Below are 20,617 nucleotides of genomic sequence, written 5' to 3' on the forward strand. Positions count from 1 at the left end.
TGAATTGTTTCCTGATGAAGATGCAGGAAAGACCATTTCATCACACCCTGGTCAGCTCAGTGCCTGCAAAAAAATTGTGTTTATTTTCCTGGCAGAGTGAAAATGGTGTGTGCTTGTTTTCCTGTGGTATTTCTTGGACAACCAGCAAGAGGAAGCTTATTTTCAGGTGCTATCAGCCATCTGTAGTTCCACTCTCGTGCTCCGCCTGTCTGGCCATGGCCCATTCATGCCCATGGACACGGCAGGTTGCACAACCCTGGTCGCTCTGGGCCGCTCTTCGTGTTGTGTGCGCTGGGGCCCGGCTCCTGAGAGTGGGGCCCCTGCAGTTGGGGACGGTGACTCCGCTGCTTGGTGGTTGACTTCCTTCTGACAGCTGTCAGTCTGTTCTCTGTATTTATGAGTCTGTTTCTGTTTTGTTTGTTAGCTTACTCTGTTCTTTAGATTCCACGTATGAGTGACATCATAAGGTATTTGACTTTCTCTGCCTGGCTTATTTCACTTTAGCAGACTGCTCTCCAGGTCCAGCCACGCTGTCACAAAGGGTAAGGTTTCCTTCCCTTGTACAGCCAAGCAGTATTTCATCGTGGGAATGTACCACAGCTTTTTACCCATGCATATACTGATGAGCACTTGGGCTGCTTCCAAATCTCGGCTATTATAAATTACGCTGCAATGAACATAGGGTGCATATATTCTTTTGGATTAGTGTTTCAGGTCTCGTTGGATATATTCTCAGATGTGGGATCACAGGGTCATAAAGCAGTTCCTTTTTAAATTTTTTAGGTAACTCCATACCACTTTCCACAGTGGCTGCATCAGTCTGCATTCCCACCAGCAGTGCAGGAGGGTTCCCTTTTCTCCACATCCTCGCCAGCACTTGTTATTTGTTGATTTATGGATGGTAGCCATTCTGACAGGTGTAAGATGATATCTCAGTGTGCTTTTTATTTGCATTTCTCTGATGATTAGTGACATAGATCATCTTTTCCTATGTCTATTGGCCATCTCTAGGGTCACCAGAACTTTTAGACTTTGATCCTGGTTTGGCAGGTTTTCCATTGAAGTTCTAACTGATCAACTAGCAGCAGACACTCTGCTCCTACATGCTTAGTGCCTGATTGGTTATATTAATATTTATAATAATCCTGCAAAAGTGAGTATAATCCACATCTTACACATAAAAGAACTGAGGCACAAATCATATGCCTGTTAATTGGCAGAGCCAAGCAAAGTTGAATCCTTCTGCCTCCAAATACTTTCTGAAGCTTTTAGGATAGTTGATGGGAACTTAAAAACATTTTAATTTTCTAATTATAAAAGCAATACCAGATGGTAATCAAAAATAACTAAAAGAGGAAGAACGTTTCCACGCAGTGGCATCCATACCTTCTGTATAAATTGATTCTTGTTTGTTTCCCAGGTAGCATTTTGGTACCTGCCTCATCCCACAGTAATAGAAATTCCCCATGGCAGCCTAATAACCCCTCAGCTGCGGACACTATTACTTACTTACACAGTCTCCTGCTATAGAACCTTCCACTGCTTTCCAGTTCTCTGCTGTCCGGCACCAGTGCTGCAAAGAACATATTTTCACTCAGAGAGCTTTTTCCCTGTGTCCCATTTCCCTAAGATAGCTTCCCCAAAGTGGAAGTACTGGTTCCAAGGCCATGAGCGTGGGAGCTTCTTCCTTCATACCCCAAGTCATTACCCCGCATGTGGCACCCATGCCTGTCCCTGCCCACGGAGCGTGAGTGTGTTGCATGGGCCATTTCCCTGCTCTAACTGGCCTTCTGTTCTGTTCCCAAAGCCTCATAAGGAGGATGGCCCAGACCGTGGTGGAGGTCATGGAGGACGCCAGAGGCAAGGTCCAGGAGAACCTCCTGGCCAACGGAGGTAGGTTACTCCAGGGTTCTCGTCGCAATGCTTCCTTGGGTCGGGCGGCCCATCGGCAGCCTAGGTGTGGCCACACGGTAGTGACTGATACGGTACAACCTCCCCACCCCAAACCCCGGAGGTTCTGAAGTGACAGCCACCATACCTGCAGCGGGTTAGCTCAACAGCACAGGTGGTCGGAAGACATGCCTCTTTGCCAGTTTATTGTCCTGGGTCGCATTTTTGACCCTGCTGCTAAAATCCTCTGTGAAATTTGAAGTGGAAATGTGTTTGGGGTGGGGGAGGGTCTGATGGCTGTTTGGCCCTTCCCGCTGTCCCTAGCGGCCTCCCTTGTCCTGCATGGACAGTTCTGTCCTGTCCCCGCCCCAACCAATTTATCCCTTTCCCTAAATGAGGCTGAAAATGACTTCATGTGCGGAGGAATGCCTCAAACTGAAATCTTAAGTGGTGCCCAGTCAATAGAGAGTTAGACCAAAGATAGTTTGGCCCATGAATTGTGTACCTAGAATTTGAGTGCCCTTAAAATGTGCAAGACAAAAAGAAGAAAAAAAAAAACACGTGCAAAACGCAAGTTTATGACTTTGGAACCTTTAGAACTAGGTGTTTAAATACCTGTAGAGTTAATGAAACCCGTGACTCTATGCCTGCCTCTGTACTGAAAATGAGAGCACAGATTCCAGAAATGCATATTTCCCCCTCCTGGCAACCTTAAAGAGCTTTTCATTTGCTTGTGTCAATTGACACATGGAAACGTTCATACACCCAGGTCTGAACTTGGCTCTGTACCTGAAATGTGATTGAGTAATGACACCTTCTTGCTTTGCAGGTTTGAAGGAAAAAATGAAATGTTTAAAGAGTACGTTGTGTGTTGTTTGCTGTGTGGGTGTTCAGTGCGGTGTCTGCATGTCCCTGGGAAGGTGGGATCTCAGTCTGGTTGTAGGGGTCCAGTGACCAGGTTACGATGGGTTTCCCAAGTGACAACCTCACACTGGGTCACTGTATCCATATGACCCAGAAAGCAACCATTTCTTCCCCCCTCCTTGGGTTCCCCTGTGTCCCCAGCGACTCTGCATGCCTCCTGGAGTGGGGATGCTTTGGCTCTGGGGCTCCAGGTGGATTTCTGCATCTTGGCTTCGCAGTCGCTTCTTTCCTTGATGGTGTCCTCGGTGTCCTGCCTGCTCTCAAAGGCTGGCTGTTGTGTGGTCCCTGGCAGCTTACATGCCAGGCATAGCTTTGGGCAGCCCTGATGGGCAAGGGGCCTGCTTCTCTCCAGCCTTCTGAGGGCGTCCCTGTGCCCAAGCAGGCTGTTCTCGGTTTCAGCACCAGAAGGAGCCATTTTTCTTTGGATTTTCTCCCACCAGCTCACCCTGGTGGAATCCAGGCCAACAAATCCTTTTAGGACCAATACGAATCTGTACAGATTGGAAGTTACCAAAATGCCTTCCCAAATGCCATCTGTTTGTTACTCTGAGACTTCTTGCTGATGCTAATAAAAAGATTATTTTGTTAAAAAGATCAACTGACATTTCCCAGGGGGTAACACTAAGATCCTAGGCTGAAGAGCTGACTTAAGGTACTTTTCTTCATAAAAACCTGGTCAAACAGTGATCGAAGTGCTTACGTGCCACTCAGCATTCACATTGCTTAGTATTGGATGTGCCTATGACATTACTCCGTCCCCCGTCCCGACGGCACCAACTCTAAGAGGCACCGCCTCACCTCAGGGGAGGAGAGCCAGCTCTGTCTGTTTAACATGTTTCATGATCCCTAGGCGTCCTGCATGTTGGGTCCCCGTGAGCTTCCAGTGCTTGTTCCCCAGGCCTATGCCAACAAAAGTCAAGGACGCTAAGGGGTAGTATAGGCTCTGGAAAGGATTGCAGTCAAGCAACTTTTCCAAACTTAGTGTGGCTCAGACTTTCCTGATAGTCTTTGGATGGGGACATCTTTTTCTTCTGTAGACCTGGTGAGTGACAGGTCTCACTGGAGGCACTCAGTAGGTGGGGATTTAATCCGGTCTCCTCCAGAGTACACCTGGGAATTCTGGCTGTGTGGGGAGCCGGCATCACCAGCTGAGGAGTGATCAGACCTGGTCCAGTTGCACAGTGCGCTTTGTGGCCTTGGCAGGTCACCTCTCTGGCCTTGGTTTTCTCACCTCTCAATGACTTATCCTTGTGTAGGCTCGTAGCTTTGCTTCTGTTTGCTCTTTGCCCTGAGCTGAGCTTTGGGCATGGAAGGGAGCAGATGTGCTTGATCTCAGCAGAGGCTCAGTGGGCACAGCATGGTCTGGCCTGGGCCCTGAAACGTGCACAGACGTCAGCCCCAGAAGGTCTCTCTTATGGACTGGCTGCTGCCCATGTGGTCGCAGGTCCTTGTTCGCCTGCTCGCTGGGAAGACCTTGCTTTGGTTCTCAGATGTGGTCCTTGTTGCTCGTGAGCGGCCACCTGAGTGAGCCTGTCTGGCTCCCGGTGTGACCTCACAGGCCATCAGTCCATGCTCCTGGAAGACCGGGCTTCACTGACCTCAGCCAGGGGAGGGAGGTGAGGCCGGCTCTTTCTCAACTGAGCAGAGAGACAGCTGTCCTGGAGCCCTGAGTCTGTCTTCTGGCCCTCTGACTGCCTCCTTGGTGTGAGCGGGACGCCTGGTTGGGGCATGTGATAGCTGGGTCTCACTTGCCGAGAGCCCCCGCTCACTGGTTGCGGTGTGTTTGTGCTCTTCCAGTCGATTTAACGTCCTTTGTGACCCACTTTGAATGGGACATGGCCAAATACCCCGCGAAGCAGCCGCTGGTGAACGTGGTGGACACTCTAGCGAAGGTAAGAGAAGTGTCTTCCCTCGGTGGACACCTACACTTCTGTGACTGGGTACACGTGACTGTCTGGAGCAGACCTAGCTCCATGGCAATGGATCCTGGCAAAGCAGAGGGACTTTCTGGAAGGCCAGAGGCAGGAGGTTCAAACCCTGCTGGTTGACCATGGGGCTGGGGTCCTGTCCCCACCGGTCTCCTGCCAGCCCTGACCTGGCCCTGCTGGCTGACCATGGGGCTGGGGTCCTGTCCCCACCTGTCTCCTGCCAGCCCTGACCTGGCCCTGCTGGGTTTCTGAGGTGTGGTCTTCATGCCCTAGGCAAGGTCAGAGACCTTTGAGTGCTCTGAAAATGGGAAAGGTGACCACCTGTCCACCCTCCACCTCTTCTAGCCCTGTTACCTGGCCGGTGGCTGCGTCTCACAGGACAGTCCCCTTGACTGATGGGCTCTGTGCGCCACCAGTGTCTGACCCAGACCCTGTGCCCACTCACTGTGCCCCCTCCACCGCTTTTCCTTTTAAAAGGTACTGATGGAGAGTAACCCCATCCTGACCCAGTCTTAGAAGGTGACACCCTCCACCTAAGGTGACTGTTTACTTGACAAAACCTGCCTGCCTAGCCCTGGCCGGTTGGCTCAGTGGTAGAGCGTCGGCCTAGCGTGCGGAGGACCCGGGTTCGATTCCCGGCCAGGGCACACAGGAGAAGCGCCCATTTGCTTCTCCACCCCTCCGCCGCGCCTTCCTCTCTGTCTCTCTCTTCCCCTCCCGCAGCCAAGGCTCCATTGGAGCAAAGATGACCCGGGCGCTGGGGATAGCTCTGTGGCCTCTGCCCCAGGCGCTAGAGTGGCTCTGGTCGCAACATGGCGACGCCCAGGATGGGCAGAGCATCGCCCCCTGGTGGGCAGAGCATCGCCCCCTGGTGGGTGTGCCGGGTGGATCCCGGTCGGGTGCATGCGGGAATCTGTCTGACTGTCTCTCCCTGTTTCCAGTTTCAGAAAAATGCAAAAAAAACCCAAAAAACAAAAAAAAAAAAAAAACCTGCCTGCCTATGTGGAGAGTTTGGCTGGGGAGCCCTAACTCCTGGGACCTTTCCCTCTGGGGGATCCCACCTCTCATCTGAGGTGTCTGTGACAGTAGGGAGGCCAGTCAGCGCTGACCCCGTGGTCCCACCATCATGGTCAGCAGTGGCCTCTAGCTTTTGCTTCATGAATAGAAGCCCCAAGGGCCTGACCTGTGGTGGCGCAGTGGATAAAGCGTCGACCTGGTAATGCTGAAGTCGCCGGTTCGAAACCCTGGGCTTGCTTGGTCAAGGCACATATGGGAGTTGATGCTTCCAGCTCCTCCTCCCTTCTCTCTCTCTCTCTCTCTGTCTCTCCCTCTCCTCTCTAAAATGAATAAATAAAAAAAATAGAAAATAAAATAAAAATAAAAAGCCCCAAGGCTTGGGCACTGTGGGGGTCCCACATCCAGGGGGACTCCCGTTTATCTCACTAAGGGTGGGTGCTGACAGTTTATGACTATCTGTCCCCTCTCCCTCCACGATGCATGGAGCCCCTCCCAGGCCACGCCTCCTGCTGGCCCGTTGGCTGGGAGAGAGTCTCAGCCTGGCCAGGAACAAAGCCATCCTGTTGTCTACTCAGAGTGGCAGAGCTACCTGGGTGTGGCTGGGCAGGCCAGGGGAAGGAGGTGGCTGCTGGAACCATCCCCAAGCAGTCCAGCCATCTCCCCATGGCAGGCTGCCGCCCTGCCCGTGTCTCTGGGAACACAGGTGGGGTCCGAAGGCTCAGGAATGTGGGTGCGGCCCCATGGACAACACTGACGTCATGGAGGTCCCAGCCTCTCCCGGGACAACTGGGCAGTGATTCTGGAAGGTCCTTCGAGGAGGGGCTGCCCAGAGCACCGGCGCCAGGTGTGGGTTCTACAAGGCTGCTGTGCACTGACCTCCACCACCAACCCAGATGCACCCGGTGGTCTGGGGGCTGGCTGCACCCTGCCCCACTGCCCCGAGGCCAGAGCGCTTGCTCGGTGCCCACCTCTGAGTCCCCTGGGATGCCTTGTCAGTGAACGCTGTGCACCACATCTAGTGATGAGGGCGCCCAGCCATATAGGGGACGTCAGCAGAGGGGGACAGAGCAGCGTGGAGGACAGACCCTGGTGTCTCTCTAGTCCGGGGAACCCAAAGAATGACTCTGGCAAGAAATCAGAGGGCAGAGGCGAGCATGGGTTTGGTGGCGCTCCTGTGTGCCTGGAACCACGCTGGGCTCTTGTTTCTTCTGCTTCTCACGTCACCCCTGGGAGGTTGGTGTCACCTTCCTCCTGATTCCGATGGGAGGCTGGCTAAGGTTAGGCGCCTGCCCACCCCAGGGCCCACAGGGCTGAGGCCTGACTCAGGGCGGGAAGGCAGGGCCTGGTTGTGCTCTATGCATGGCACCCTTCCCTAGGCGCCCTGGGCTGACTCCACTGCGGACCTTGCTCTTTGAGTCCGCCCAGCAGAGGCTCCAGGGGTGGGCTCCCTCCCCATCCAGCACCAGGAGCACCCAAGTGTGCTGTCAGCCCTAGGTAGGGCCTGTTCCTCCAGTGGGAGGTCCTGTCTGTTAATGAGGCACATACTAGACATTGGGAGAGCCATGGGAAGACCATAGTCGCTGTGTGGCCAGCTGTCACATAGCGTCTTCTGAGTGACTAAGCAGGTCTCCCGTTCTGGGGGGGAGGGGGAGGGCCTGTCTTGATACAGTCTGGCTAGGCCTTGGCCATCTGAACAGCTGGAGGGCTTTCCTTAGATTCCTGATGGTCCCAGCGCATAAAAGGGGCTCCCTGCAGTGCTGGCTGGACTGTGGCTTTCTGTGACTTCACGACACTTGTTCGCAGCAGTCATCTGTTGTGAGGGCTTCTGGTGAACTGGGTGGACATTTTTATCCCACTGTTTCTAGCCCTTGGGGAGGTCATCACCACCCTGGCTAGGCTGATGGGGACCTGAGGCAGGAGAGGCACTTGGCCTTTGGCTTGTCTCATTCCCTATCCACCACAGGAGGGGGTCTGGGATGTGTTCCTGAACTTTCTGAAACAAGGGGACCTCCTTAATGTCAGGCTGATGACCTGCCTCCAAGCTAAAAGGAGTCTTCCCCCTCTGCAGAGCAGGAAGGGCCTGCCGCAGGGAGGCTGGCTAAGGTTAGGCGCCTGCCCACAGCTGAGCCTAGAGACCTGGGCACCATCGGGGCTGAGTCGCGCGGGCCCCCGTATAAGCCAGGATGGGGTCAGCCTGAGCTGACCTCTAGCAGAGCCCAAGAGTTCACGGTGAGCAGGGCCATGGGTGCCCCGGGGCCATGGGAGCCCTGACTGTATGAGATGGGCTTCAAGTAAAAAGAGCCAGCTCCCTGAGGGATCCCTGAAAGGCCGTTCATGCCCTGAGTCCCCCCGCATCTGCCAAGGGGGGCCTGCCACCCCTTCGCTGCCTCCTAGGGTTCTCCTGCAGGGCCGCCTGGGGCTGTCTCGGGGAGCAGGGGGGGCAAGCCGTCCCTGGTGAACAGGCAGGGCTCAGTGTTTTTTCTTAAGGGCATCAGGAGCAACCCGGTGGCAAGTTTGAAAAGTTTGAGCAGCTCTTGAATCTTTGCTGTTTTCCCAAATAGCAACTGGCCCAGATCGAGTCTGACCTTAAGGCCCGCACGGCTGCCTACAACACTCTGAAGATGAACCTGGAGAACCTGGAGAAGAAATCCAAGTGAGTGCCCGCATCCCTGCCCTGCGTGCCGCACCGGAGCCCATGGGGGCAGGACCCCGCCGGGCTCTGTCTGTGAGAGAGAATGAGATAGACAGACGGACACAGAGGCACCCTGAGTCCCCTGGAGCTGTGCTGGGAGGGGAAGCCCCTGGAGTCGGGGAGGAGAGGCCCAGGCCGGGGCAGATGGCACCTCCCTGCCAGTGCCCAGAGTGGAAGAGGATGCTGGGACGTGCTTCTTCCTGCCCCAACGTCTCCCGGGTTATTAGGAACACCTGGTGTGCCCCAGGCTTCTTCCTCCACAGAAGCATTGTGAGGCCCTTCATCATAGGCCCAGGAGGCCGGGCTGTCAGACCCTGGCCCTGCCTGAGGACCAGCAGGGGGCCGTGGGCTCTGTAGCCAGAGCAGGGCAGCTTCAGTGACTCAGGTGACTTCTCCACCTGCCTGAAAGACCCCCGCATGGCAGAGGGAGCAGACTGCCTGGCCCAGCCACCACAACGAGTCACCAGATGGTGGGAGGTATCCAGAGGTCATAAGGCCGGAGTCATGATGGCAGCAACCGACGTGTGAGGAAGTGAGCTCCCTGTTGGTGGAGGCATGCAAGAAGAAGCCGTATGAGCTCCTGCCGAGGAGGCTGGGAGGTGATCGTGAATGGGGCCGAGTTGGCACAGAAGATCCTCCCAGTCTCCTTAGATTCTGGATCTGATTCTGCCTATGGTTTTCTGAAGATAGTCCAGAGAAAGCAAGTGGCCAGGGGCAGCTCAGAACCACCCATTCCCCTTGGATGGCCATCCCTGATTGGCTCACCACTGTGAGCAATGAAAGAGGGATCCCCAGGGAGGTCCCTCCTACTTCTGCTTCTCTCTTCTGATGGTCCCTGGGCCAGTTGTCTTCTTTTAAAAAACAGCGTGTAGGAGATTTACAACCATAGAGGGAAAGGTGCACAACTAGAACCATCCTGGGTTGCCTGGTTTTGTATCAGAACTAAATGGGTACCTCCCCCCTCGGCCCAACCAGGGAGGAGTGACCAGAAGGGCAGGAAGCCAATGGCAGAGGGCCTGAAATGGTGACCTTGGCATAGACTGCTGGGATATTGACCAGTGGCCATGGGCCACTCGTCTGCTGGGCCATCCACTCACCCCCACCCCCAAATTGTGGACGTGAGAAAGATTTGAGACCTGAGCAAATATCTGGCTCAACCCCTTCAGCAACTGGTAGGGAAGTTCACTCACTCATTGACTCATGGTGACACTGATCTGTTGAGCATGCGCTCGGAGGGGAGCATGACAAGGGTGAGACCAGCTCAGCCTCCCTCTTCTGTTTCTCTTCTCTTCATCTGATAATCATTTAACAAGTGCCCACTGTACACACAGGCTTGGGGTCGTCAAACTTTTTATAAAAACCGCCCATTTTTGCAGTGCTGGTCAACCTGGTCCCTACCGTGCAACCAAACAGCGCCACGATTGGCCCATCATGAAAGCTGGAACGCCCACTAGTGGGCGGTAGGGACCAGGTCTACCGGCACTGCAAAAGTGGGCGGTTTTTATAAAAAGTTTGACGACTCCTAGCAGAATTTCTGCATGTGGAGAGCTCATGAGCAATTGTCCCACAAACATTTAAGAAACGTCTCCTTTTGCATGGAGTTACAGGCGTAAACCGGACAGGGGAGGTCTGATAGTGGGAGGCAATGAGATGCCTTTGGAAAGGGACCTGGAGGGGAAGGGACTCCAAGGCAGAGGAGGCAGAGGAGGCGGAGGAGAGATACACAGCTCCCTGGGTGCGTTGGAGAGCCTGTGGAGTGGCCTTTTACCTGAGAGCTCTTTATTCAGGAAGCATTGCATGTTAATATATTAGCTAATGTCACAGCCAGTGCGCAAACAGTACAGGTAGTCTTGTTAGCTCTATCTTGGCCCATTTGCTGGTACAGCGGCCTTGATCCCTGCGCTAAAAATACTATGACCTCAGTGCAGACCAGGTTCCACTGAGCACATAGAAAGCTATTTCAGGTGAGTGTCCCTGGCTGCCAGAGCTTGGGGGGGGGGGGTGTAAAGTGAAACGGAGCTCTCTCTGGGCCTGTCTCTGCCCAGGGCAGCCCGGCAGCCTGAGAGCTGGCCGCTGTGTTGACACCTGAGTAACTGAAGTTGTCTGCCAGCAGTGGGGGCTAGCAGCAGGGGCTTGCACCGGGGCAATGCAAGTGACTGAGGTGTTGGATTCAGCAGCGCCCCGGTGACTCGTGATAGCACCTGAGGCCCTGCCAGCCCCCACCCCTGGCCTCTCAGATGCTCGGGGGCACGGGGAGGGGGAAGATACGGAGTCCCAGGCCCTTGCTCCACCCCCAGGAACACCCTGAGCCTCCCCCGCGCCCTGCCTGCCCCTCCTGTTCCCTCCTCCACGTGCCTTTCTGCTGATCACATCCCCTTTGTCCCACATGGATTCAGTGGAAACCTCTTCACTCGGACACTGAGTGACATTGTGAGCAAAGAAGACTTTGTGCTGGATTCCGAGTATCTGGTCACGCTTCTGGTCATCGTCCCCAAGTAAGTGGGCGAGGAAGGTGGGCAGGTGGAGTGTCAACCTGTGTTAGACATCATGAAAGGAGACTGGACTGGCTCTGCTCATCTAAGAGGAAAGAGGAGCCCCTCAGGGCCTGGGTGCCGGGCTCTGAATGGAAGGTGTGTGGTGGTGACAGGAGCAGAGTGACAGTGCTTTCAGTAGTGACAGCAGATGACAGAGAAGCCATTTCGTGAGCCCCTGTGGTGTGCCAGACATCACAGACAGGTGTATTTCACACACAGCCAGTGGCCGTGGTCAGTGGTCTTGCCCAAGGCTGCCCAGGGCCAGGCTTAGAAAGCCCCCAGCAGGTCTCTCTGGCTGAGCCCCCCACACAGGCCTTTCCCTGGTGCTCAGGGCCTCCTGGGGAGCCTGGGCCAAGGCTAGGGCTGGTCAGTGGTTCCCAGAGCCCATGAAGAGCCTCAGAGGAGGCTCAAGGCTCTCTTAGGCCCCGGTCCTGCTGACCTCGGTCCCTCAGGAATAGGCGTGTGCGGTTTCCTAAGCATTCAGGACACCCCAGAGCCTTCCCTGCAGAAATCACCAAGTTCTTCTGTGTTCTTGCAGACCAAACTACGCACAATGGCAAAAAACGTATGAGTCCCTCTCAGACATGGTGGTCCCTCGGTCAACCAAGTAAGTAAGACCCCGTCTTGACCCCAGGGCTGCTGGGAAGCATTGTGGGTGCTCCGGGGAACCCAAATACCAAAACACTTGTGCCTGCAAGAGTCCCTTGAGCTGGAATTTCTTCACAGCCATGCAACCAAGCCACCTGCCAGATTCCCTTCATCTTTCGGAACCTTACTTCCCTACTTTCCGGGACTCCTCTCTGCCTTTTCCTCTCAGTGTGGAGTCTTCCCCACCTGAGGATCAAGCAAGGGCCCAGGCACGATGGCCACAGAGTGCAGGAGGGGTGGAAATCGGTCTCAGCGTGTGGCCTGCTGGCGTCAGAGCAGATGGGGACAGGGAGGGCTGGGTAAGTTACAGAAGGGATAAAAGAATATGTTGGAGCCGTGCATACCGTATACCTAGAGCCGGAAAGCCAGGGGCGTAGGGCCGCATGCAGTGGCATGGTAGATCTCACTCCGCGATGTTGAGCGAGTTACAGAAGGTAATGAAACATTTCTCTAAGTCTAAAAATGGGTGGACCAAACTGCGTGTGCCTTGGTCATGTGCAGGTGCACAGTAGAATTATGGGGGTATCTGGGGATGAGAAACACCATGCTCAGCACAGCAGTGACCTCCAGCAGAGCAGAATGCAGTTGAGGCGGGGGCCCTATCATATGAAAGTTGATGCCTTAAGCTGGGTGGCAGGTACAGAGGTTATTTCTTGTTCTCTGTACCTTTTTGTACATCTGAAATAGCTTGTAATTTAAAAAGACTTCAGTGAGGCCCCTTCATCTACCTCCTAACACCCGGAGCTCAGCCTGAGGGTAGCCCTGCCCACTGCTATCCCCGCCTGGAGGCGGGAGGGTGCCTGTTGCAAGGCTGGCTCTCCCCGTCACTGACTCCCAGGAGATAGCGATCAGGAGCTAAACTGAAGAGTGCAGGGGACAGGACAGGTACCACCTGAGGTCACACAGGAGGCTGGAGGCATGAGACATGGCAGCCATGTCTGTAGGGGAGGAGGAAAGGGCATGGATGGGCAGGGAAGCTGGCCCTTCTGGCTGACCTGCTTGGCAGGAGCACCCACTGGTCTCCAGCGCTGCCCTTCTGCGGCCAGGTGTGGGGGACACCAGCTAGGAGAGCCCTGGATTCTCTGACCAGAACCCCAGGCCCAGCATGGGCACAGACACTGGGAGTCTGCAGAGATGGCTCTAAGAAGGTCTCTGGAGCTTGGCGTCAGCCTGTTAGGCTGTGGGTCCTGAGACACAGGAGCAGTGGCCCAGCCAGCACAGTCACAAAACTCTGCCTGGGTCTGAGGACTTCCATTATCAGGCCATCTGGCCAGCAGGACTCAGAGAGGCTTAGATCACTGGCCCCAACTACCCTCATGCCCTCGGGGACAGTAGCCACGGTGGTTTTATATGGAGGTGTGCCGGGAGGCTGTGACTAATTAGAACACTGTGACTTTGGACATGAAATGGCCATTGTGCGGTGGTTTCCACTGACTGAAACTCCACCCTGCTTTCGTTGTAACCACACGTCAGGGCCAGAGATGCCCGTGCGCACACAGGCTAAGACCCAGGACTGGCTTGCTTTCTCTCAGGCATTTTATGAGCAGGAGCCAAACCCCAGATTGCTGCACAACTAGACCCCCGTCCTTTCATCCCCTCAAGGGCCTATGTTCAAGTGGCTTAAAGGCCCCCGAGGCTTTGGGGCAGGAGAGGAAGGGAAGGACCAGGCAGCCAAGACCACAGAGCCAGGAGTTAGAAAGTAACAGGAGTGCCCTGGCTTCCCCACCATCGATGTTGTCAGGGCTCCTGGGCGTAGGCCACCAGGCTGAGGGGGATAGAAGCCACTTGGGCAGTGACCTGCCTGCCGAGGGAGATGACAGGCCCCTCCCAGCCCAGATCCAGCTTGGAGACTGAGGGTCAGTCCAGCGAGCAGATGCTTCTCTCTGACAGACTGATCACTGAGGACAAGGAGGGCGGCCTCTTCACGGTGACCTTGTTCCGGAAAGTGATTGACGATTTCAAAACGAAAGCCAAAGAAAACAAGTGAGCGCCAGCTGGCCGTGGTGGGCTTCTCCGGGGTCTCCACTCCCGCCGGAAACTTCCTAGTGAAAACCTCTCGTCTGCTTGTTTTAAGGTTCACTGTCCGTGAATTTTGCTATGATGAGAAAGAAATTAAAAGGGAAAGGGAAGAGATGACCAGACTGCTGTCTGATAAGAAGCAACAATATGTGAGTACCTGACAGGCCGGCAGACGTTCCGGCAAGATGCAGACAGAAGGGCCACGCCAGGCCCCTGCCTCTTGGCTCCATGGTCCCCACGGCCCTGGGCACACACCACCCAGGAACGTGCGCTCTCCCGGGGCTGCCAGAGCAGGATCTGGGGGAGGTGATGGTGGACGTGACACCAGTCATTGTGGAAGTGGCACCTGCGCTGTGACCCGCGGCCATGGGCGCCTTCCGTGCAGGATCTCACCGAATCCTGGACTGCCCTTCCAGGTGGGGCTCAGCTCCGTCTTGTTGATGGGAAGTCGAGGCTCTGAGAGGTCAGTGGGCACTGGCCCCCGCCAAATGCCCCTGAGGTCGAGCAAGGCAGGCAGGGCTGCAGGCAGGGCCTCCACCACTGGACTTGACAGTGTGATTTCCAGGTGTCAGGTGTGATGTGACCTCCTCAATCACCAGCCAGCACCTTATTTACCATGACTGTACCTTTAGCAAAGAGTGGGTGCTTAGCCTTGAGACTTCCGACAGCAGCCACTAAGAAACCGCCTGTGTGTGAGGGCAGCCGAGCTCAGGAGGGAGAAGACCAGGCCGCTTTGTTTCCCAAATGCAAAGAGGGGAGCCTTGGGAAAGACATCGCAGGCTCTGCTCCCTAAGCGGGGCATGTTCCGACACAGCGCCCTTGGACTGCAGGGCCCGGCTGAGCCCTGTGGCCCTGCCTGGGGGAGGGAGTGTTTTCCGGCCCCTTCTCCCAGATCCCCCAGGGAGGGCCTGAGAGCTCCTGCCTCTAGTGCAGAGACGAGGCGTGAGTGAATGCACTCTGGGGAGGGAAGTCCGTGAGTAAACACGCAGCTGTAAGTACGTGCTTGGGGGAAAGGCGAGAGGTGCTTCTCCTGTGGCCGAGTGTTTGCCTGGAGCCTCCCCCACGTCAGGCCGGGGATTCTGCTTGTCTGGCCTGACCTCTCAGAGTCAACAGCCTTTTGAGAGGGACTCCAGACAAGCCGCTCCTCAGGAGAGAGCACCAGCCATGGCCATGGGCTCCCCAAATTGGGATTCTCAGAGTCCCCCTGGACTGCCTGTCCCCTTTGAGAGGCAGTGGGAACTGACCATGTAAAAGTGCCCCCCTCACACATAAATACACACACGTGTATAGACATGTGCACACCAAAGGGACCACACGTCTCATTCCAAGACAAAGGCCCAAGTCAGAACCCTGGGCCCCAGGGCCACCAGAGCTAAAATCCACAAGGGTTCTCTTCTGAGCCTCAGCCCGGACACCTGGGAACACTCCTGAGGTCTCTGTGGTGGACCCAGCTCCCTGCTGCATCTGGGAGGAAGCCAGATGATGGCGGCTTCCACAAGTGTCCAGGCGGTGGGCCCTGCCCAGAGGACAGGTGGTTAGGCCCTTTGGCACCTACCCATGCGCTGGCACAGACCCCCTGAGGATCAAGGTGACACGCGAGCCCGACACCTGCCACCTGTGTCTCAGGTTGCCAGCGGTGCCTTTTTACGTGGTGTAGACTTCTGCATCCCGACACTGCCCCGGGGAGCCCTGCCAGGATCTCCCCGTAGGAGGACATGGAGCTCGGAAGGAGACACTAACTTGGAAACATTTAGTTCCTTTTGAGGCTCTTGCTGTGTGCCAGTGAGCAGGGGACAGCTGGGGTCAGGCTGGCCCCGGCTTCTTGAGACTCTCTTACCCCTTAGTTTGTTGGGAGATGGGTATGACCAGTATCCTCTATCTTTTTGGTTGCTTGCCAACCCGAAGGGACAGGCTGGGTCCTGGGTGTCACCAGTTCCCTTGGAGAACACAAGTGGGATTTACTGAGCTTTCCAGCTGAGAGAAAGATGACCAGGGGTGACATGTCCTAACAGCAGACTGGTGTCCTGCAAGTAGTGTGCTTAGGTGCACCTGATTGCCAAAGACGCCTTGACCCGGCCCGGACAGACATCTCTGCAGGCAGAATCTTGTCCACTGACACCCCCTAGGGCTGCCCCTGTCCTTGCCTTCTCGCTTAAGGGGGCACGTTGTCACCCAGGCCTGGCAGAGGGACGGATGTGGAAACTGACCCCTCTGCCAGCGGCTGGCTTTTTCTAAGGAACGCGGAACCAAAGCCTTGTCACACCCCCGGGGCCCACAGCACCTGTCACCTCTCCAGTCTGGCCAGCACACCAGTCCCGAGGGTGGGCTGGCGTCCCGAGCATGCCTTCCCTCTCAGGCGATGACAGTTATTTCTGTGTGTTTCTGATGCATGTTTCCTGAAAGATTAATCATTTCTGTGCCTTTAGCAAACTTCCTGTGTTGCTCTTAAAAAGGGATCATCTACCTTCCCGGACCACAAGGTTAAGGTAACCCCGCTAGGTAACCTTGCTAGGCCCGCTGCGGGGCACACCGACAGAGAGAGAGAGAGTGAGGGCGAGGGTGAGGTAAGCCGCCCCCAGGGGCACTGGGGTCCCCTGGCTCGCATGGCCTCGCCAGCACGGGCATCTGAGAAAGCCAGTCCTTGCATTTTCTGTTACCTAATGTGGCTTTTGAGGTCTTCAATCCAGGGAGCCCTGAATGACACCTTCCTCCTAATCTGCAGGGCCTGTGGGGGCTGTAACCGCCCCCAACAGTGGATGGTGCTTATGGGCCAGGTGCCTCTGCTCTGCCTGCAGGTGCTGGAGCTGGTGACGGACAGGCCCTGGTTTGGGGAGGGGTTTTGGCAGCTCTGCTGTCCTGCCTTGGCTGGACCCATCCCTGACCTTTGTGGGCAGCTGGAGATATCAGGCGGGAGCTCAGAGCCATTGCTGCAAGACTCTGAACTCCCCAGAGGACCGGCAGCACCAGCATTACCGCTGCCACGGCCCTGAGGGGTTGTGGTTGTGGGGGCTGGGGCTGTGAGGAGCCCCCTGAACATGGCGGCTGGTGGGTGATGTGGGTACCGGGCCAGAGCCTTCCAAGAAGGTGGGCCCCTTGGCAGCCCTGTCAGATGGAGGCCTGCCAGCTGCCTGCTGAAAGCCCGGAGGTCAAGGGCTGCCCAGCCCCCCACTGCCAGTTTGAGGTGGCCCCACGCATGTGCCCGGTGGCTGGCCCGCTGCGCTTCCTGGCACCATGCACCCTGGAGTGCGTGGGCCTGGGCCTCACCTGGGCCTCGTGGGATGACTCGCTGCTTCTGCTGGGCCCTGGACGTTTCTTCTCAGCTCAGGGCTTGCTCTGTCCAACCTGCGTCCTTTCTTGGCTTGGTGTCGCCGAAGTGGCCAGGAGGGGTCACGGCTCTCCTGTCTCTGCAGGGCCCGCTGCTGCGCTGGCTCAAGGTGAACTTCAGTGAAGCCTTTATTGCCTGGGTCCACATCAAGGCACTGCGAGTGTTTGTGGAGTCCGTGCTCAGGTAGGTTGGAGGAGGTGTCCGACCAGGCTGTCCTGCGGTGGGCTGGCCGGGAGCAGCCAGCGCAGCGGCCACCTGGGCTCCCTTCCCCGTCCGACTCCTCTGCCCCTTTCGGTGGGAGTCCCCTTTGGTGGGACATGCGCCTCGCTTCTCCTGCTCCTGGCCAGGGCTTCCTGAGTCCAGTGACCCTCCCCTCAGCCATGAGGCCCCAGTGCCCTGACCCTTTCCTGCCCGGCTTGGGGCAGGTGCCTTCTGCTCTGCCCAGCTGGCCCCCTGCCGACCCCTCCTCACAGCGCCTCCTGGTAGAAACACCAGCACCAACCACATCAGACCCTGCCCTCCGAGGCCCAACCCTCAGGGCACCGGAAAAGTAAAACCCAAACCAAATCAAACCACAAGCACCAAAACTAACTTTACCTTATTATCATTTTTTTTTTTAACAAAAGCAAAATAAGTTCACTGTGGAAACTATAGATAAGCACAAAGAGGGATTAAAAATCACCTGACATGCTAACACGGAGAGAAAACATTGCTTACATGCTAGAGTGGACTTCTCAGATTTTTGTTTTTTGCTTTTAAAATGAACAGATGTGCACAATTCTTACTAAATGTTTATGAAAATGGAATCAAACAGGAACTATTTCTGAAGCCCGATTTCTGCATCTTTTGAGCATGTCCCATGTCATGAACCCAGGGCTGGCTATACCATTTCAAGGAGGTGGCCCTGCTCTGGCCAGTGGGTTCAGAGCCTCCTCTGGCTCTCAGATCCTCTCTGGGGTTGTCCCTGTCCCCTTCCCAGGCTGGCACGGTACCCTCCCAGCCACCCACCTGGCCGGCCGGCCCTCGTCCTGCCCCTCCCGACACATACCTCTGGCAATCTGGCTTGGCCTCCCTCCCAGCCCCTTCCTCTTTCTGCTGGTGGCCAGCCTGGACGCCTCTGTTCCTGCATCCTCACCTCCTGTCCCCACCTGTCCATCACACCGTGCCAAACCTGCCTGTCCAGCCTGCCTCTGCTTTCTCTTCGTTTGCCAGCTGTTGCCATAGGCTCGCACTTGGTTCTCTGCCTCCAGTTCCTCTTCCATGTGGCCACCAACGTGGTTCTGCCCAAAGGCAGCGTGGATCTGACCACAGCTCCTTGTCCTCCCTGCCCCTCCCCTCAGAGGCGTCATGACAAGGATGTCATTGCTGGGCTGGAGGGCGCACTCAGGCTAACCCTGAGTATTTTAGCTACCTCTGCCTGCCTCAAAGATGTCTCCTGAATAGTGGTGATTGGACATAAACACTGTAAAGTTACACTAAGGGCATGCTGTGGGATGTGTTCCTCATGGTCCAGCTGCCCAGTCACTGCAAATGGTTTCCAGACTCTTCCTCTGTCCCCCAAGTGGGATCACTGACACCTAACATCCTGCCACCTGCTTTTTCATCTGCTTTGTTCTGTCATCTTATCAGTAGGTATGGAGCTGCTAGAGCCTTTAAAGGTCTGTTCACATTCCAGCCTATGGAGAGCTCATAATAACAAGTGCATTAGAGCAGACAGGTAACAGCCCCTTCCTTCCTACGACCTCCCACTGGTCTTTGCCTGTTAGTGCTTGGTGCTCCAACTTCTCTCAACTGTTTCGTTTTTGTTTTCTAAGATTTTATGTTTACTTTACAGAAGGGAGAAGGATAAGAAGTTTCAACTCCTAGTTGCTTCATCTAGTTGTTCATTGATTGCTTGTCGTATGTGCCTTTACCCGGCAAGTCCAGGGTCTCGAACCGGCGAGCTCAGTACCTCAGGTCGATACTCTACCCACTGCGCTAGCACAGGCCAGGCTCAATGTTTTCTGCAGGGGAGAGCAGGCACTGATGGCCTCTCTGCCTTCACCATCCAGCCTTGTGGGGCAGAGTAGGTGCTCAATGTCTGTGGACTAAGTGACGACAGAGTGAGGACAGGCCAGTTCATCTTGAGGGTGAAGCAAGCCAGGGCTCATGGAGCAAAGGAAACAGAAGTGGGCCAGGCTGCTGAAGGGGGCTCTGCAGTTAGCCTGGATCTGGCTGAGGTCTCAGTGGGGAACAGTTACTAAGGAATCATCAATGATTGATGTGTGTGGGTGAGTTCACCGTCACAGAGAGAAGGGACCAAAGGGACACCTCAGGGCGTGGTGGCTGGGAAGCCCATGGGGAGGTCAGAGACAGGAGGGATGCTTTAATGAGTCTTAAGGGAGTGAGAGGTCCAGGTTCCAGATATCCCTGGGATTGGGCCATGAGGCATCCCGGTGTGAGTCACTAGAGTAGCGGTAAAGGACGATCGAGGGACACAGGCCACTGGTGACAGGACATTGGATATTGAAGTTTGGAACAAGAGTTTAGGGAGTTGAGGGTTTTATTCGGAATGGGGCAAGATAGCGATATGTTAAAGGGGAGGGGACAGTAGTAGAGCAGGGCTGAACGCAGCACAGGGTGAGGAAGGTCTAACGCTAGGTCACAGGGGAAGCAGCTACAACCGCCTGTCCACGGTGATGTGGACTTGTGGGCTTCATCCTGCAGATCGGCTGGCATGGGAGCATGAAGGCATGCAGGTGATAAGCAGGGAACATTCAGCGTCTGCTCACTGACAGCATCTTTCACAATGCTGACAGTCACAAAGTGTGTGCTTATTATTTATACAGCACTCAGCTGTCCTTGGCCAGCACCACAGAAACGGCTGCCAGGCAGGTGATTTCAAATGTGCTTGGGCATATAAAACCCATTTAAAATCTTTTGTCTACCCAAAAAGTCAGCAAAAGGCATTAAGCTCGATAAACCAGACTTTTGTTTGCTTTTTTTGCTGCGTTTTGTTTTTCAGTGGAGGAAAATCAGGTAAGCCGGGTGTCAAGACACATTTTGGGTCAGAACAACAGGTCCAGTTGCCTCCATTCACCCACAGCACTCACCAGACGGTCTCATGTGGCTGGGTGACAGCTCAGCTCTGCAGTCAGGACCCGTCACTGTCAGAAGAGCGTCTGCATGTCCTAGAGACTGTTCTAGGCAGGAAGACCTAAGCATCGCTTCATCCGGCCCTAGACGCTTTGCCTGGAATTTCCCTTTCCTGAGCTGCGCTGGTAGCTTCTCCTTCTCTTTAGAACCTGCTCCCTATCCCTTGCCCAGTTCGTTCCCCTGTGTGCACTTGGAGTAACTGATGGACACGTTCTCTCTCTGAGAAGGTATGGGCTCCCAGTGAACTTCCAGGCTGTGCTCCTCCAGCCGCATAAGAAGTCATCCACCAAACGCCTGAGAGAGGTCCTGAACTCTGTCTTCAGACATCTGGATGAAGTTGCAGCGGCCAGCATACTGGATGTAGGTATCTGATCCAGAAATAGCTGCCTTTCTCTGGGTAAGGCCTGCCTCTCCACATGGGACAACTCTTTTTCTCAAATGGTACTTGTCAGTCTGTTGTGAAAATCTCCATTTCACAAATATGGAAGCATAGAGGTTGTGTGCA

At 55.3% G+C, this 20,617-nt stretch overlaps 1 protein-coding gene across 10 annotated transcripts in view; it reads left to right on the forward strand.

The window, feature by feature from the left end:
- The window catches only part of ATP6V1C2 (ATPase H+ transporting V1 subunit C2), a 44,475-nt gene that overhangs the window by 22,785 nt on the left and 1,073 nt on the right, over window positions 1-20,617 (forward strand). For 3 of the 10 annotated variants that reach the window (XM_066237606.1, XM_066237608.1, XM_066237609.1), the window contains exons 5-15: window positions 1,808-1,893; window positions 2,720-2,749; window positions 4,612-4,706; window positions 8,321-8,412; window positions 10,848-10,946; window positions 11,524-11,592; window positions 13,524-13,616; window positions 13,708-13,801; window positions 16,079-16,447; window positions 17,063-17,160; window positions 20,340-20,472. In XM_066237606.1, coding sequence (XP_066093703.1) covers window positions 1,808-1,893; window positions 2,720-2,749; window positions 4,612-4,706; window positions 8,321-8,412; window positions 10,848-10,946; window positions 11,524-11,592; window positions 13,524-13,616; window positions 13,708-13,801; window positions 16,079-16,447; window positions 17,063-17,160; window positions 20,340-20,472 — 1,258 coding nt within the window. The remainder of the gene's footprint in view (window positions 1-1,807; window positions 1,894-2,719; window positions 2,750-4,611; window positions 4,707-8,320; window positions 8,413-10,847; window positions 10,947-11,523; window positions 11,593-13,523; window positions 13,617-13,707; window positions 13,802-16,078; window positions 16,448-17,062; window positions 17,161-20,339; window positions 20,473-20,617) is intronic. The other 7 variants (XM_066237612.1, XM_066237614.1, XM_066237615.1 and 4 more) reach the window with 7 other exon arrangements.

This window comes from Saccopteryx bilineata, chromosome 6 (genome assembly GCF_036850765.1).
Source record: "Saccopteryx bilineata isolate mSacBil1 chromosome 6, mSacBil1_pri_phased_curated, whole genome shotgun sequence".
Classification (NCBI taxonomy): Eukaryota; Metazoa; Chordata; class Mammalia; order Chiroptera; family Emballonuridae; genus Saccopteryx; species Saccopteryx bilineata.